We start from the raw sequence: 19,161 nt of genomic DNA, 5'->3' as shown, positions 1-19,161 counted from the left end.
TTCACAAGTTTAATATCCCGGAGTTTACTTTGAACTAATACTGTATGACCACAAAACCCAAACTAACAAGGAGTCACATGGTGGCACAATGACAGAGCCTAGAGGTTGCAGTTGCAGCAGGTTGCAGCATGAGGAGACCATAACCTGGCAGAATGACACAGCCTGGAATTGGCGGCAGCAAGAGGAGACCATATCTTTAAGATTTAAAGATGAATTTAAAAATTTAAATTGAAGATTTATGGTAACTAATTCTACCATAAAACTTTGTAGGTAGTGTCCCAGGCCCAGCAGCATCAGTAAACCATTTAGTGGCTGAATGACACAGCCTGCAGCTCACGGCAGCATGAGGAGACCATAGGGCCTCACAATCCATAAGATTTAAAGATGAACTTTAAAATTTAAATGGAAGATTTATGGTAGCTAGTGCTACCATGAAAATTTGTGGGTAATGTCCAAGGCCCGGCAGCATCAGTATACCATAAAGTGGCTGAATAACACAGCCTGGAGTTGGCAGCATATGAGGAGACCATATAGTGGCTGAATGGCACAGCCTGGAGTTGGCGGCAGATAAAGAGACCATATAGTGGTTGAATTGCACAGCCTGGAGTTGGCGGCAGATAAAGAGACCATATAGTGGTTGAATTGCACAGCCTGGAGTTGGCGGCAGCATGAGTAGAACATATAGTGGCTGAATGGCACAGCCTGGAGGTGGCTGAACTGCCACACCGCCGAGTAGCTAATTTTCCCACCAACAGTCCGCACTAATTGACTGCTACTGCCGCTGTCTCCAGGAACCCCTGTTCCACTACCTCCTGGGAAGATAGGCAGCCGCGCAGCAGGTGGTCTCCCCCGGGCACGTTTGGCTCCAGAATTTCCACTTCTGCTACCATGCTGACTGCCAACCATGCTACCACCTTGCTGTCTCAGCTGCTGCCTAATGGGCAACCTGCAACCCTCTTCTCCTGATGATACTGAAGCCCCGTCTGCACCCATCTCCCAATTGCGATCGGCTTCATCATCATTAACAACTGTCTGCACGTCACTGATGTCCTCCTCAGGTTCCTCATCAGTGGCTGCTTCAGGACCCTGAACCCTGGCTGGAAAAAGCTTTTCTCTGTGACACACACACAGGCTGTCCATCCTATCTCTCTGCAGTGTAATGAATGAAGTGAGTAGCCGGAATATGGCTGCCGATTATATACAGGTTCTTCTAAAAAAAATGTGCATATTGTGATAAAGTTCATTATTTTCCATAATGTAATGATAAAAATTAAACTTTCATATATTTTAGATTCATTGCAGACCAACTGAAATATTTCAGGTCTTTTATTGTTTTAATACTGATGATTTTGGCATACGGCTCATGAAAACCCAAAATTCCTATCTCAAAAAATTAACATATTTCATCCAACCAATGGAAGAAAAGTGTTTTTAATACAAAAAAAAGTCAACCTTCAAATAATTATGTTCAGTTATGCACTCAATACTTGGTCGGGAATAATTTTGCAGAAATTACTGCTTCAATGCGGTGTGGCATGGAGGCAATCAGCCTGTGGCACTGCTGAGATGTTATGGAGGGCCGGGATGCTTCGATAGCGGCCTTAAGCTCACCCAGAGTGTTGGGTCTTGCATCTCTCAACTTTCTCTTCACAATATCCCACAGATTCTCTATGGGGTTCAGGTCAGGAGAGTTGGCAGGCCAATTGAGCACAGTAATACCATGGTCAGTAAACCATTTACCAGTGGTTTTGGCACTGTGAGCAGGTGCCAGGTCGTGCTGAAAAATTAAATCTTCATCTCCATTAAGCTTTTCAGCAGATGGAAGCATGAAGTGCTCCAAAATCTCCTGATAGCTAGCTGCATTGACCCTGCCCTTGATAAAACACAGTGGACCAACACCAGCAGCTGACATGGCACCCCAGACCATCACTGACTGTGGGTACTAAACACTGGACTTCAGGCATTTTGACATTTTCTTCTCCCCAGTCTTCCTCCAGAGTCTGGCACCTTGATTTCCGAATGACATACAAAATTAGCTTTCATCCGAAAAAAGTACTTTGGACCACTGAGCAACAGTCCAGTACTGCTTCTCTGTAGCCCAGGTCAGGCGCTTCAGCCGCTGTTTCTGGTTCAAAAGTGGCTTGACCTGGGGAATGCGGCATCTGTAGCCCATTTCCTGCACACGCCTGTGCACGGTGGCTCTGGATGTTTCTACTCCAGACTCAGTCCACTGCTTCCGCAGGTCCCCCACGGTCTGGAATCGGTCCTTCTCCACAATCTTCCTCAGGGTCCGGTCACCTCTTCTCGTTGTGGAGCGTTTTCTGCCACATTTTTTCCTTCCCACAGACTTCCCATTGAGGTGCATTGATACAGCACTCTGGGAACTGCCTATTTGTTCAGAAATTTCTTTCTGTGTCTTACCCTCTTGCTTGAGGGTGTCAATGATGGCCTTCTGGACAGCAGTCAGGTCGGCAGTCTTACCCATGATTGTGGTTTTGAGTAATTTTTTGAGAAGAAAATACACAGGGGTGACTGGCTGCTGATAGACTGCATCCTTTAGCGTCATCCCACCTCCACGCTTTGCCTTCCCAGAGTTCCTTGCTCCATGTCCTCACGTGTGGATCCTCCATTTTAGATGCTCTGGAGCCTGGACCGCACTAAATGGAGTTTAATGAAGAGATTTGCACGGTAGAAACGAGGCGATATTCCCAGTCGTTGCAAATCGTATTTTCCATGAAATTTGTAATGAATTTGGATTCATCAGCTTCGATTCGCTCATTTCTACTAACAATCATGGGGGTCTCAGCATTGAGACCCTAACTGATCAGAACCTTTGACCTGTCTTTAGGACATGTCAAACGTGTTATTTAAATGACAGGGACACTTTAAAGTTCATATTTATAATACGTTTTTAGCAATTCCACAAATACTTGTTTTAGTTTTATTGTACTGATCTTAAAGGGGTACTCTGCCCCTAGACATCTTATCCACTATCCAAAGGATAGGGGATAAGATGTCAGATCACCGGGGTCCCGCTGCTGGGGACTCCCTGGATCTACCATGCAGCCCCCACCTGTAGCGGCTTCCGGAACCGCTGGAGGTCCTCAGGCTGAGTCCATCTCGACCACCGGGACGGAAGATTGTGACATCACGACTCCGCCCCCTGTGACATCACACCCTGCCCCTCAATGCAAGTCTATGGGAGGGGGCGTGACAGCTGTCTCTCTGCTGCATAGACTCTTGCTGGTCCTAGCTTTGCCCAGCCATGTGTTTGCTGTACACAGTGATCTGTTATATGCATTCCCCTTCTACCTAAATGTCCTGAGCTACAAACCCCAGCTGCTGCTCTGGTATTGAAACTTTGTTCTGTTGTTCCAGTACTGCAGATCAATGCTGTTTCAGTATTGTAGTTCAGCTATGTACTATGTCTGAACTATAACTGAGAAAAGTTTTTTGCCCTTCCTCTTGGATTTCAATCTGAGAGTCAGCATGATTATAGTACTACTGCATTTTTTCTAGTAGTACCCCAGTACAGGCTGTTATATATTATTTATATTTCACCACTATATTTTGTAGTGCTGTATATAGACATATCGTGCACCCTAAATAACCAAAATAACCAGTATGTTTTTGGTGTGTGCGAGGAGTCATGCATACACAGGGAAAACTCCATGCAGATGTTGCCCTTAGCAAGACTCAAATCCAGGACCACAAAAAAAAGAACTTTCAAGGGTTAAATTATGTATTTTTCATCATTTTTTTTATGTTAAAAAAAAAATTCTGGAAAATCCACTAATCCATCAGCAAGCCAGTCCTAGCCCTGAATGATTTTTTGAAGTTTCATGTCTATTTAAATAACCTACAAATCCATTAGAAGAAAGACATGACCGTAATTCTAGCCCCCAAAACTACATTAAAAGTTACAACAAGCCATTAAAATTTACTCTAGAAAAATTAGTCACTAGCAATGGATTAGAGTTAAAAGCTGTCTCTAGGAACTCACGTAGAACCACAATAAATTCTAACTTCGGAGACTGACTATAGTGTTTGTTATTCAGTTCACACTCTGCTCTGCCCTAAATAACAAAACTCAGCTGAGAAAACTGGCCACTAGCAGTCGATAGATTTCAGCAATCATACCTAATGGCGAAAAAACAAACAAGAACAATGATACTCGGCGACAAGTGTGGAACAAATGAGACCTGAACTAATTTGATTTCTCCGGCTTAAAACCATTCGGAGAAAAAAAACGGCTTCAATATGGGTTATCAATACCCTGTCTTTTTATTAAATAAGAACTGTAAAAAAAGATTTAGTGATGATTTTGACAGTTCAGGAACTCTAGAACTAAACCACAAATTAACATCACAAAATAAACATTTAAATAATCTTTATTTAAGCAGCATGCTGACCCACTATTAAAAAGCACAAAAGACAACAACAACAATAACAATGGGGTTAGCCTACTTATCTATTTTTATTAAGTCATTTGCTGTAGACCAAACAACACACGCTAATGATGTACAGGGATTTTGGAAGACATGCTCCGGTTGATACACTGTAAAATGCTATACAATAAACCTTAAGCAGTGCTTCATTGCAAACCTCATGCATAATTTATGAGGGACCTGCCAGAGAATACGCTGGCTATTACCCAGGCGTACGTGTTCACATGTGCAACCAAGGACTTGGATGAGTTCCTGCCTCGAGCAATTTCAAATCATCCACAGTCTGACCAGAGAAACATTAACTATAATAGGTTAGCTATAATGCAAATGCTTTCATTAGAGAGGGTGATCTCGCTTCTGTGCTTGCTTTTAAAAGTGCACTTTTTTTTTTTTTAGGCAAAGCAGGGATGTACTCGATATAAACGTTTTTGACAATTTTTTTTCTAAATGTGGAGAATAGAATAAGATAACTTAATGCACTCTTCGTACAAGAAGTCAAGATGTAGCAAAGCTGGGTTTGTCAAATTGTGCAACCCATGGTTTATCCATTATTTCCAGTTCCTTTTATATGGCGTCAACTTATTACACAGGGGTGTCCTGAGACTGTTTCACAGGAAGTCAGTTTAAGGGAATCTGTCAGTAGTTTGAAGCTATAATAATAATTACTTAATTTAAATAGGGCCAACTAATTATGCAGCGCTGCAAAAAGCTTGTTGTCACTCAAATCGGTCCCTTTACCCATTGGGGCTCACAACCTAATTTCAAAATTCCCCTATCAGTATGTTTTTTTTTTGTTTTTTTTGAGTGTGGGAGGAAACTCATGCAAACACAGGGAGAACATGCAAACTGCTTGCAGATGTGGTCCTTGATGGGATTTGAACCCAACACTCCAGTACTGTAGGAAAACACTGAGCCACCATGCTACCAATATTTCATACAAAGTGTACATTTTGAGTATTTTTTGGAGCCATAAAAGTTATGGATCATGAGAATAGGAACCCAACTGTCAACGGTGAATGGAGTTCCATTCATTCTCTATAGGGCCATCTTAGAAGTGGTATCTCCTGCTCCACTCAGTTGGAAGATTCTGTTCCCCAATCTTGAGATCCTAGGGCGTCCCTGAGGTCATGCGCTCACTCCGTAATCAGACATTCATCCCAATCCTGTGCATAGGGAATACGTTTTTAGTGGCTGAAATACCACTATAAGAACTCAAAACTGCTGACAGTACAGTGGACAGAGAGGGGAATGTAATGATGGCTTTTATTATGAAACCTACATGACCAGGAAAAAAACTTTTGTTTAATGTCCTGTCACCACTATGGAAAGTGCCCAGGGGATGGGTTCTTCTTGTAAGGCGCCCAGAGCTTTTTGTATTGACAGCTTCCTTGGCTCCTCCTCTTAAATGTGTTTTCCAGGATAAAAATATTTTTTATATATCAACTGGCTCCAGAAAGTTAAACAGATTTGTAAATTACTTCTATTAAAAAATCTTAATCCTTTGAGTACTTATGAGCTGCTGAAGTCGAGTTGTTCTTTTCTGTCCAAGTGCTCTCTGATGACACCTGTCTCGGGAACTGTCCAGAGTAGAAGCAAATCCCCATAGCACACCTCTTCTACACTGTGCAGTTCCCGAGACAAGCAGAGATATCAGCAGAGAGCACTGTTGCCAGACAGAAAAGGACAACTCAACTTCAACAGCTCATAATTATTGGAAGGATTAAGATTTTTTAATAAAAGTAATTTACAAATCTGTTTAACTTTCTGTAGCCAGTTGATATATAAAAAAAAGTTTTTCCTGGAATACCCCTTTAACTATGACGGACAGCTCTAGCAGTCTCCTGATTAAACACTAGAGCTGTTATTCATAGCTGAGAGGAGGAGTTAGTGAAGCACTCAATATACAGAGTTCTGGGTACCTAACACAAAGGCCTATCTCTCCTGGGCACTTGCTATAGTGCAGGTTTGAACATTAAACTAAGTTGTATTGGTTATTCATGTTGCATGACAGTAAAACAAGGTATCATTACACTTACTGCTCTCTGTGTAGGACTGTCAGTAGTTTTGAGGGATAGAGAATCTAACAGTATGTATTTGGAGAAAAACTGTACTAGAAGAAACCAATGCAAACATGAGATGTAGTCTGTGGTAAATTTTGAACCGACGACTCCCATGCAAGCAACAATGCTAGCCACTGAGCAATAAACCGCATGGCAATGGCACAAAACCCAACTGGGCTATCATGATGGACAAACAAGACAAAGAAAAAAAGTTTAAAAAAATTGCTTAGCTACATCTGTAAACCTTCAATCCAACTGACAAAACCAATTTCTGCTCTAACCTCCAAACATGCCTATACCCTGATGCTATCCCAATTTATACCAGCGAAAAGAAAGGAAGCGCATCAAGATGTTGTCACACTATCAAATGAAAAGTGAAAACCTTCTGCAAGAAAGCAAGAAGAATATGTGACTTGGTAGCTTACATGAGAAATTCTAACTTCCTAATTCTAGCCAAGCCACAGACAATCTGGTGCGACAGCAGTAAGGGGGGGAAAGAGTGTCAAATGAGCATTGGCTTCATTCAATTACAGCATTATGTCAAGATCCAAAGACAGGGAGAGTTGATAACCGCTATTGGAAAAAGTAGGAACTTGAATGCAATTATGTTTTACAACCCTGCTCAACAGCCAGGCTCCCCCGAGGAATATTTAGGTAGATCATTTATCACTTTTGAGACCTAGAGAATGTATTGATGATAGTCTTCCTTGAAAATAATACATTCTTGTTTACGTTTTAAAGAGCACATTGTTCCAGAACTTTGATGCAGAGGGTCAATTTTAGAAAGGACTTTGGTCTTATGACTGTATTTTTTAAACATCATAAAATATTATAAAATGGCCTACTTCCCTTTCCCCAGCCCCCATCCAACATTGGGGGTTACAATAAACCCCCAGTCTACCCCACCCCCCCTCCTGCAGTCAACGCAAGGCCTTCCTCCGCTTCTTCTCATCTGGCAGACCTCCATGAAGTGCCTTATTGCTGGCTCCTATGTGCATCTACTAAATTGCTGAAGGAGGAACATACAACTAACAATGTATGCCAGCAGCTCTGTTATGACTACGTGCAACAAAAGAACTAAGGCGGCACTGCTATATGTCCAAATAGCTTATACTTGTAGGATATAGGTCAGTATACGTCCTGTAGGGTGGCGATAGCTGGGGTCGTAGTCCGGAGGTGCTGGGAAATAATATAGGTAATGAAGCATATTAGTAGGAGTAAGTGCAATGCACAACAAAGAACCCCGTACTCACCACTTAACAGAAGACTTCAAGTTCCATCACTGGACGGACAAGATGAGGCTACAGGAACACCTTGGGGTGTTCAGAGGCGACCGCCGGCAGTCGTCTCTGAGCTCCCCAAGCTGTTCCTGTAGACTTGTCCAGTCCGACCAGTGTTGGAACTTGAAGTCGTCTCTTAAGTGGTGAGTGCAAGGTTCTTTTTTGTGCATTGCACTTACTCCTACTTATACCTTATACATTTCTATTATGACTCTGTCCTGCAGGAGCAGTCTGATAGCTTCTACAGGGAGAGATGGAGTCACTGACTGCACCGACTGGAAACATCTGGCCATAGAATTAAGATTCAGTCTACGGCTATGTTGACATGGCGGAATATCCTCCAAGAAAACACAGACGGACATTTTGCAAATAGCAGGCACCGGCAGAAAATACTGGCGCTTGGGGCAATTGGAAATGTGCCGCCTCCATACACGCCAATGCATTTTCAAGTGGATTCCGCAGAAAGAATTGACGTGTCAAATCTTTTGACAAAGGACAGAATTTGGATTTCCACGGCAGTGCACGGTGCAGCAGAATCCCATTGAAAGCAATTGAATTCTGCTGCAACTGAATTTCAGAGCAAAATTTTTTCCTTCGGATGCCTTTCGTAAATTGCTTTGTGTGAATATGGACTAAAGAGCAGATTTTGTAGCCACCACAATGACTTGGTTATGTTCAGCTCTGTCATACAGAATGCAAAGTGAAGTTGGGTTGTAGAAGTTTGATATTATTAGGACTACACTCAAAATTTTCAGGCATTTTTCAATAAACATATAAAACAAAATGCTTATACCTCCAAAACATTGGGGGAAATAACTTCTAGACTGTGTAAGCGTAGACTAGACAGTCTAAAAATACACCAGATTTATAACTGTTTAGACAATCTAGAGATGCATCTGATTTTCAATCTACGTTTGCACCATCTATTAGCTGGCTTAGTTTTACACCAAAAATGTACACCAAAGTTTGGCACATTTAAGCCCCTTTCATCAAAGTCATGCCCACTTTCCAGTAAGCCTCAACAATTCATGGGGAGAGATTAAAAAAAAAGTCTAATACACATAGAAATTGTGGCACAAGTCATGTAAGGCTGGGTTCCCATTACGTTTTCCCCCATACGGGAGCGCATACGGCAGGGGAGAGCTAAAAACTTGCGCTCCCGTATGCCTTTCTATGCGCTCCCGCATGTAATTCATTGTAGTTCGGTCCGGTTGGCTCATTTTTGCCCCGTATGCGTTTTTACAACTGGACCTAAAACCGTGGTCGACCACGGTTTTAGGTGCGGGGGAAAAGCGCATACGGGGCAAAAATGAGCGGACCGAACGTTTCACTGCAGTCGGCTCATTGAAATGAATTACATGCAGGAGCGCATAGAAAGGCATACGGAAGTGCAAGTTTTTAGCTCTCCCCTGCCGTATGCGCTCCCATATGGGGGAAAACGTAATGGGAACCCAGCCTAAGCCAGTTTTTTTATGTGGGCATATTTATTTAACTCCTCCGTTATATTTACCTTTTCTCATGGGTTCCTCTGGAAAAAAGACTTTCCTCATGGGTTCCTCTGGAAAAATCCAGGAATTGGCAAAGAACCCAGAATATGTGGCTGGATATCCCCTATAACACTCTCCTGTAGCTAATCATATTAATACAAAAAGCCCTCTATCTCAAAATCGTGTGCATCACAGAGGGGGGACTCAGATCTGTATGATATGTATAGCATATCCTGTCCAGATAAAAATGCCCCTTTAATGACAAACTTATGGCAACTTATAAACTTGACAAAATATATTAATAGTTATACAAATATTACATATACTATATACAGTACTTACCCTTTCTGAATAGTCATAGACATTGGGCTTTTACATCCAAAGAGTGGACACTCCTGAGCTTCTGGGTTAAAGCCTCCAGACAATAACATATCCAAGCACTGTATGTGTCCTCCATAAACTGCAGAATACACTGGACTCACTTGATCTTTCCCAGTATTGCATACACGGCTTGTGACCAATATTAACATTTCCAGAATCCTAAAAAGATATTTTCAATAAACGTAGATAACAGAGTGCAAAAACATTCCAACAATTAGATAGTGAATTTCATATGTCATCCTGAACAGCACTCCCGCCATCTGCATTCGTTATATACATGCGGTCAGATGCAATCAGCTGTGCAAAATCAAATTGTTACTTTCTGACATAAGAACAGAGTGGAGAACTGTGGAGGTGCTCTTCTAAGTTCAATGGTTTATGTTTAGGGCTTTGTTCACATACTAGTCGCAGGATAGTCCTGCAAGCCAAGCTATTTTTCCCATCAAAATGACAAACAATGTGACACAGCTCAAAGACAACAACGTAAAAGGTGAACAAAGCCTTACGGTGCATACGAATATGAACAACAAAGGCTGAATCAACCAATTTTGGCGGCATAAACAAAATATCTTATGGGTTGGACACCTTTCCCTGACAGAGGATGTTGGGGAAAAAAGGACCAGACATGTTGAATATCATTGCCTGATCTTTTTGTTCTTAAAAGGAGTACTCTGCTCCTAGACACAAGATAAGATGTCTGGTCGCAGGGGGGATTGGGGTCCAGTCACTGGGACCACCTGCCATCTCCAGGACTGCAATCTGGCATTCTGAATGCCAGCTTGGGGCTTCCATGTTTGTGACATCACGCCAAGCCCCTCCTATTCATGACTATGGAAGGGGGCGTGACAGCTGTGGAGCAGCCTAGGTGTGGTAATCTGCTACCAGAGGTGTTTGACCCATTCTCCCCATTGAGAACACAAGCACACCCAGCCAAACTGAGTGTACATTAAAGGTGGAGGATGAGTGCTATGGCTGTCCTGTCTCCCCTTCAGTATCTCAGTGTCCCTGTCATTACAAAAAAAAAAAACACTTTTGAGAACGAGTGGGGAGAAGCAAGCATTGATGTGCTTCCTTTTTTCAACTTGCAGCAATGAGCTGGGCGAAGATCACTACAAGACAGGGAGAAAAGTGCTGAAGGGCGTGCTTCGCCCTGTTCTTTTTCCTGATCGAGTGGTCTCAGTAATGAGGCCCTGACCGATTAAAACTTTTGATATGTCTCTGTGTCTAACTGGCAGGTACACTTTTAGCTGTGTGTTGTGTCTGCTTTAGCAACTCCATAAGATTCCCATTACCTACATAAACCTAAAGAATTTTTTTCAAACAGAGACCATGATAATATTGATATTAAATATTTACTATGTTATACCGCCATGATGTGCTAATGATGGTTCTCATTTAGCCTGGTGTTTACATTTCCCTAGTTTTCATTAGCTCATCTGTGCAACCTTAAAGTGCATTTTGTAAATCTCCTTGCCAAAAATTAAAATCCAATCCTTCCATCATTAAATACCTATTAGCGTCTTACAACACATGCACCCGTTACTACACCCCAAATTATTCCGATCTATTAAAAGATGTTTAGTTGGAATGTAGTAGAAATTACAATTTTACAGGAGACAATCAAAATTCCTAATTACCTTCTGCGATTACTAAACTCTTTAATTAAACCCAAATATTAGACAACTTACTTGCTCCGGCCCATTTGTGCAGCTGCGTGTATGGGCAATTGCCAGCCGTCATCATTGCAGTAAAGATTTGGATCGGCTCCCGTAGACAGTAACAGCTCTGCACATTTCTCGTGGCCTTCCTGAGCTGCGATGAATAATGGAGTCGCCTTGTCCTTGGCTTGGCAGTTGACATCGGCACCTGACACATTATACGGCTTTTAATAGAAAAGCATTTGGAAATCTTTTGGCGAAAAAATTAGCTTGATGAACAAATATTGCCGTTTTAATGAAGCCGCCATGCTTAGCATATGGCAACATCAATTTTATTTTCACTTAAAGCAGATTTGCTTTATTCACTAAACTGCAAAACAGTTAGATGCTATAGACAAGCATAATAACAAGTAATTAATGTCGCAACGTGTCGTACAGACCGTCCTAAAGGGACAGTAAATTTTTTTTTTTTTATCTTAGAAATTTATAGAATTAGAAATTTATTTACATGCATAAACATACACACACAGTCTTTGGTCAATTTCCCAAGTAGGCAATACGGATGTCTGTTTGCGCCCATACTGAGAAATAAAGTTCTGGCTTGACCGCGGCTCTAATGACCAGGATTGACAACATCATAAATCACCATGATATTTTCAGTTTGGGTCTCTAGACCCCAGATGGGCCATAATATACATGAAGAAACACACATCTATATAACGCATGAGTGAAAGCGACCTGAAGCAAAAGTTTTGCACCCCCTTCTCTTATAAATTCTACATAGCCTCTGTTGGGAACAATCTTACATGAGCACTGTCAGAATCAAAAATTTGTTATATATATTGTACATATTGGCAAAACATTAACCTTTCTAATTTACTTCATAAGAAAATATTCTATTTTTTAAAATTTAAACCATGACTTACAATAAAGACCCCTATGGGTCCCCATACCATCCAGAATGAACTCCTGTCCGGCTGTAGCATCATCTTTGTCCCAGCTGAAGCACTGACAGAGACAAAGTCCTGAAGGCAGGACTAGCAGTGCTCACTCCTCTCCTATCAGACTACAGCATGAAAACAGAGAGGAGGGGAGAGCAGCCTGCAGTAATTGGATGAAGAGACCAAGCACAGCACAGCAGACTCAGGGAAGAAATGAATGCATGGTGAGTGGGGGCGAGCTCAGTGTTTGCCTGAGACACGCCCTCTTCTGAGCAGTGGATGTCAGAATGAGTAAGCAGCAGTAAGCAGAATGAGCCAATTACAAAAGCTAGACATAAAAAAAGACATGTAAAGAATCTGCATGACTTAAAGGGGTATTTTGTTGAAAGACAATTTTTTTTTCATATCAACTGGCTCCAGAAAGTTAAACAGATTTGTAAATTACTTCTACTGAAAAATCTTAATCCTACCAGTACTTATCAGCTGCTGAAGCTGAGTTGTTCTTTTCTTTCTGACAACAGTGCTCTCTGCTGATACCTATGTCTGTCTCAGAAACTGTCCAGAGTAGCAGCAAATCCCCATAGCAAACCTATCCTGCTCTGGGCAGTTCGTGACACAGACAGAGGTGTCAACAGAGAGCACTGTGGTCAGAAAGAAAAGAACAACTTCAGCAGCTGATAAGTATTGAAAGGATTAAGATTTTTTTTAGTAGAAGTAATTTACAAATCTGGGAAGCACTACTTATAAACATACTTATAAATACATACACCCACACAGTACAGCCCAACACACTCGTAGCATATCTAGGCCTGGAGAAGAAGCCAAACCACTGATTGTCTATTTCTACTAATTTACAAATCTGTTTAACTTTCTGGAGCCAGTTGATATGAAAAAAAAAAATAAAAATTCACCAGAATACCCCTTTAAGTAACATATGCCAGCATTTTTTTCAGTGATACGACAGGAATGCTTTTAAGAGGTGCCCTACAATCTAAAGTTCTTTAGTTTCTTTAAACACCGGTACCAAAATACATACAGTAGTCTTAGAATTCTTTCCACCCCACAGATGTATCCAACTCAGATTTTTTTTCCAGATTTCAGGCTCTGTATTGCAAAGGGCAAACTATGAAATATTCCCCATCTAAATGACATATGGATTTTGTGGCAACTTTTCCCAAAATGTCAGATATGCCACGTGTGAATCCACCCATAGTTGTTTATACAAGGTGCTTCACTTCTACGTGTTTGCCTTTCTATTTCTCCGTTGGTTTGGCTGTCTGTGCTGCAAGAAATGGGTGAACTTACATCACCCTGCATTACCTACTGTTTTAGACTGGAAAACAAAATTTCCCAGATGCTAAGGGTATAGTTTACACTGCACACCCTGGCCCTGAGCAACGATATGCCAAAACCACATATGCACTAATGCAAACACCAGGAAGAATTCAAGCCCCTATAGAAATGTATTAGGGAACATTTTCTATGTGCAAGTTTATATACACTGCAAATAAATAAAGCTTCGCCTATTTTCAGTTCGCTGGATCTATTAAGAGCATCTACCGGCTCCATGGCTGCTGTTGTGCCTGGCGCAAAAATATACACAAGCTCTGAGCCAGTGAAAATTTCTGTGACTTTTGGTGTTTCCAGGTAGCCCTAAAGTTGCATGTAAGGAAGGCGCGCACTTCTGCTTGCACCCTCCATTCGAAGCCCTAACCCCTCTCTGCCTCCTTTCCTGCCCCTTGGAGCAAGAGGTATATCGTCATAACTTGCACAAAATTACCTTTTTTCGCACATAATCTGTGACTTTTGAGGATAGTAAATGTCCTCTATAGTGTTTTTCTTTGCAAATGCTCAATTGACTCAATAACTATTTGGGCACATAATAGTTACCAGGCATCAACGAACACGGATACTGGTTATTGAGGAAGGGGAGGGGGAGATGCACATGGTAAGAACTGTATGGTGTTTTTTTGTAACTATGTTTGGTCCATTTCAAAGAGTATGTAGTATTTTTAAATAGGGGAAATACTTCTCTAAGTATTATATATTTTTGACAATGTTAAAGGGGTTTTTCAGGCTGAAGTAATTGAAGGTCCCGGCAAAAACATACATGTTTGAAATTCCCGGCAACTTTGGAGCCTGAGACTTTCCCGAGACTTAAGCAATCTGAAGATGTATTTGTCAGAAGTCATACAGACTTGCATGGGACGTCTGGTAAATACATCTCCTTATGGTTTTAGTTTCAGGACAAATCTTGAGATCCAAAGTAGCTGAAAATTTGAAACTGATATCCTGCTGCCAAGACCATCATCCGCCTTACACTTTAACTCGAGTGATGGATACCCTCGGATTGCTGGCATGAATTTTGATATAGCATACTAAGGATTAGCCACAATTGAATACTAAATTGAGTTGCGTAGCTAGGAATGTCACTTTTTTTCTACACACAGATCTGCACTGTATAGACTAGGGATGGACCCACATAAAAAAATAACTGGATGCTAAATACCCTTTAGGGTAGGGTCACACTGAGCGGATTTGATCGTGCAAGAAATTTGCTGAGCAGCGGGAGATAGGTTGTGTCTGCAATAAGGTTATGGAGCTGGACACGGTTATCACGGTGCACATGGCCGGCTTCCAAACCTTATTGCAGACACAGGGCTGTAGCAGGGAAAGCCCTGAGTCTGCTCCTAGCGCATACACAGCGTATTTCCTGCTGCTTGGCAGATTTCTTGCAGTGTTAAATACGCTGAGCATCCGCCCAGTGTGACCCTACCCTAAGTGGAATGGTTACCGATTTCTTTGCAGATATGCCCTATATATGGGGCGTGTAAACATGCACTACATATGTTTCGTTTTTTTTTTTTTTGTTATTTTCGGTAAAATACTGTACAAGAAAAAAAAAATTTACATTTCTAAATTTAGATACCCCTTTAAAGGATGTGCACCTTTAAAACACAAAATCAGCTCTGTCACATCTGGAATAGTATTATATATATATATATATATATATATATATATATATATTAGTAATTACAAAAAGAAAAAAAGCGGAAAATACTCTTTTTCTCTTGAGAAATATTTGGAAGCATGAGACTGCAGAGCTCCTGCTGGGGATATGGTTCATGCTTGCCGAAAATCTAATATAGAGGAAAATGTCCCACAGGCATATAATACACCACATACTGGTTCATCGTGTAGTCTGTAACGCTGTATGTGCATTGGCGTCATCAGCACAATTACTGGTGTGTGAACACATTTCTCCTTTCTATATTTCTAATATAAGTTCTTATTAATAATAAAAGTTACAGGTATATAAGAAAGGGATGCAAAAACAAAAGGTTTAGGAGAATCCAAATCCTGGCAGCATCCAGCACAATGCAGCATGTGCACAACAGCATTTTAATGTGGAAAAATCAGCTCTTTTTAATCTTCTGATAAATGATGGATGATCTGAGCGGACCCAGCGAGTGCAGCATATGTGGAGGGGTATGACTACAAGTATGATTGAAAGGACTTTCAGCAGCAGGTCTGCATCTGGAAGAGCTAATGCAAGCCTACAGAAATTGAATTATGCTGCCTGCATTCAAATGTGAATGGCTCCGATAAGAGATGATGCATTGTACAGGAATCTCAAGCAAGGCATGGAAAAAGATTTTGCGTATTTAGCATTATAAGAAGCTTCACCTATGTCATTTACAATTCCCGGAAAGGGTGGTGTGCAAAGCCAAGAAGGAAAAAAAAAAAAAGCTAAACAGTTTGGTGCAAGGATTTCATAGCAGTGCACATGTTTATAGTTTTAGGGGGGAAAAAAAGTTTTGTCGCCCCTTTCAAAATTCTAAATTGTTGTAGCCAATAGTCAATACATGAATAGGAGAGATTTTGGGGAATGTTTTAGCGCAAATAGTAAATTGCTTAGTAGAGATAAGCAGATCAACAGTAAGATTCAGCAAATGTGAATCTAATGAAGCGGCTGTCTATTTATTTAGTATTTTAAAAGTAATTGATTAATTCATTTAATTAATTGGAAAAGTCCTAGCCCAGTGGAATTACGCCAGAAAATTTTGCTAAATTTGCTGCACATTGGCCCTCATTTACTAAGAGTGGAGTGTTGGTTTGTGTTTTTGCAAGTCCTTTACTCCTTTTTTTTCTGATGCTATTTACTAATCTGTCGCCCAATTTCCCTTTCTTTCTGTCGCAGGTTTTTTTCTGTCGCAGAAAATGTCTTCTGTGCGACAGAAAAAAGTCTCAGCAAATTCAGGGTCTGTTCAATGTTGGGGCTAGTAGTAGAGGGGCTGAGGGATTGATCGCACCAGGTCTCACTTCTGAGACCTGATCCAATCAGATGTTATTAAGCAGGCGGCATGTTCCGATCCCCTGCAATGTATAGTAAACTTTCATTTTTAAATTCCCCACCAGGAGCCCTGAATGTCCGGGACCGAGGAGCCAATCAGGGCTCCTGGCAGGGTTTTAATATAGAAGCTCTGTGGTGGGCAAAGATGTATAGAATCGCTGGGGGGTATATATCTGGTCCCTCCAGCGTTTCTATATATCTTACCCCCTTCTGCGCTATACCAAACTTAGTGCCCGCTGTGCTTGAATAAATGTACTGCCCCCCCAGCGCTATTATATATCTATACTGACCCCCGCTGCGCATATACTGACCCCCGCTGCGCATATTTATATATATACTGACCCCCTCCCCCAGCTGTGCATATTAATATTCAGATTTTCTCCCTCCCCTGGCTGCCAATGAATGAAAACTCTATTAGAGGCGGAGTGGAAGGCTGCTCACGCTGCTAAGAGTTTGTCATTCATAGCGGGCAGCAGCTGCATATCATGCTGTGGGGGTCAGACATATGGATGTATGTCTGACCCTCACATCATACATATACAAATGCCGCTCCCTGCACTGCTTTACTTGTCATTCATAGTGGTGAGCCGGCATTTGTATATGTATGATGTGCATGATATGCAGCTGCTGCCCGCTATGAATGACAAACTCTCAGCAGCCTTCCACTCCGCCTCTAATAGAGTTTTCATTCATTGGCAGCCAGGGGAGGGAGAAAATCTGAATATTAATATGCGCAGCTGGGGGGGGGGGGGGTCAGTATATATATAAATATGCACAGCGGGGGTCAGTATATGCGCAGTGGGAGTCAGTATAGATATATACTAGCACTGGGGGGGCAGTACATTTATTCAAGCACAGCAGGCACTAAGTTTGATATAGCGCAGCAGGGGGAAAGATATATAGAAACGCTGGAGGGGCCAGATATATACCCCCCCCCCCCCCCAGCGATTCTATACATCTTTGCCCACCACAGCACTTCTATATTAAAACCCCGCCAGGAGCCCTGATTGGCTCCTCGGTCCTGGCCATTCAGGGCTCCTGGTGGACTGGTGGGGAATTTAAAAATGAAAGTTTACTGTACATTGCAGGGGATCGGAACATGTCGCCCGCTCCCCTGCTTAATAACATCTGATTGGATCAGGTCTCAGAAGTGAGACCCGGTGCGATCAATCCCTCAGGCCCTCTACTACTACTCCCAACATGGTACAGACCCTGTTCCATGCTGGGGGTAGCAGGATTCACTCCGTTTTGAGGAATTTACCGACAGCTCTGAGCTGTCGGTTTTCTGTGAAGCACAACTCACAGGTTTTCCTGTGAGTTTTATTCACACTCGGAGTGTTTTTTCTCTTTCTGTTGGGAACACGCCCCTTTTGTTGGGGAAAATGGCCCTTTTGTTGTTTTTTTTTTTCACTCTGAGTGATTTTGATTTTGTCGGGTTGTGCGCCAGATTCTGGCGCAAATTCTGGTGCAGACAGAATTCTGGCGCAAAACCCGACAAAAAGTGTCAGGATCCTGTTAGTAAATGAGGGCCATTGTGTTGAATTGGGATTGAGTGGAATCACAGAAATTCCGCCATGTGAACATAGCTGGAAAACATTTTTTTTTTTTTTATCAACTGATGCCAGAAAGTTAAACAGGTTTGTAAATTAGAAGAAAGAATTGTGTGTGCAGCTCACAACCAAAAAATCCGAGGTATATATGGTTAATAAAGTCGATCCTCACCGACCAATAATAGGAAAAAAATCTTAGAAAGATTAACCATACCTCAAGGATTTTACCATCCCAAATGGTACACAATGAAGACAAATAGTCTGTAAATAGTATAAAATTTATGACACAACTGTAAAATATAAAATTAGAACAAAAATTGATCTGTTAGACAAAGAAATTCACGAAGAAAATATATGGAATAAAATATGAAACAAATTATGCACTATAATTGTATCTAACTACCATTGGGCCCTAATGGTAGAAATATAGTATGAAAAACTGTTGCTGGATAATAAAATAATAGCTATGGTCCAAACATTTAGACAGTCCTATAGGTGACAGAAAGTGTCCTCCTAAACAGTTGCAAAATAATATCTCACCGATCCTCTGGCCACCTGTCCCGTGCTGTGACGGACCTAATGGAAAGTCTTGCGGCTGATGTAGCAGTGCGGAAGCCGGAGTTGCCCCCACCAGTGAGAGCAACTTTATTATTAACATCCCATGCTGGACTATCAGCAACATTTTATGCCGAACTACCAGAATATATAAACTACAGTTCACATCACATCCAGAAATAATGCTTTGAGATCCAACAACAGTGTTTCATACTATATTTTTACCATTAGGGCCCAATGGTAGTTAGATACAATTATAGTGCATAATTTGTTTCATATTTTATTCCATATATTTTATTCGTGAATTTCTTTGTCTAACAGATCAATTTTTGTTCCAATTTTATATTTTACAATTGTGTAATAAATGTTATACTATTTTCTGACTATTTGTCTTTATTGTGTACCATTTGGGATGGTAAAATCCTTGAGGTATGGTTAATCTTTCTA

The 19,161-nt window shown here is 41.4% G+C and overlaps 1 protein-coding gene across 5 annotated transcripts in view; it reads right to left on the bottom strand.

Moving 5' to 3' along the window:
* ASB3 (ankyrin repeat and SOCS box containing 3) overlaps nt 1-19,161 on the bottom strand; it is a 118,351-nt gene that overhangs the window by 23,726 nt on the left and 75,464 nt on the right. For all 5 annotated transcript variants that reach the window (XM_056568020.1, XM_056568021.1, XM_056568024.1 and 2 more), the window contains exons 6-7: nt 11,345-11,522; nt 9,618-9,815 (exon numbers count right to left, since the gene is read on the bottom strand). In XM_056568020.1, coding sequence (XP_056423995.1) covers nt 9,618-9,815; nt 11,345-11,522 — 376 coding nt within the window. The remainder of the gene's footprint in view (nt 1-9,617; nt 9,816-11,344; nt 11,523-19,161) is intronic.

Source organism: Hyla sarda, chromosome 3 (assembly GCF_029499605.1).
Source record: "Hyla sarda isolate aHylSar1 chromosome 3, aHylSar1.hap1, whole genome shotgun sequence".
NCBI classification, from domain to species: domain Eukaryota; kingdom Metazoa; phylum Chordata; class Amphibia; order Anura; family Hylidae; genus Hyla; species Hyla sarda.
This window is presented reverse-complemented; position numbering and strand designations above follow the sequence as displayed.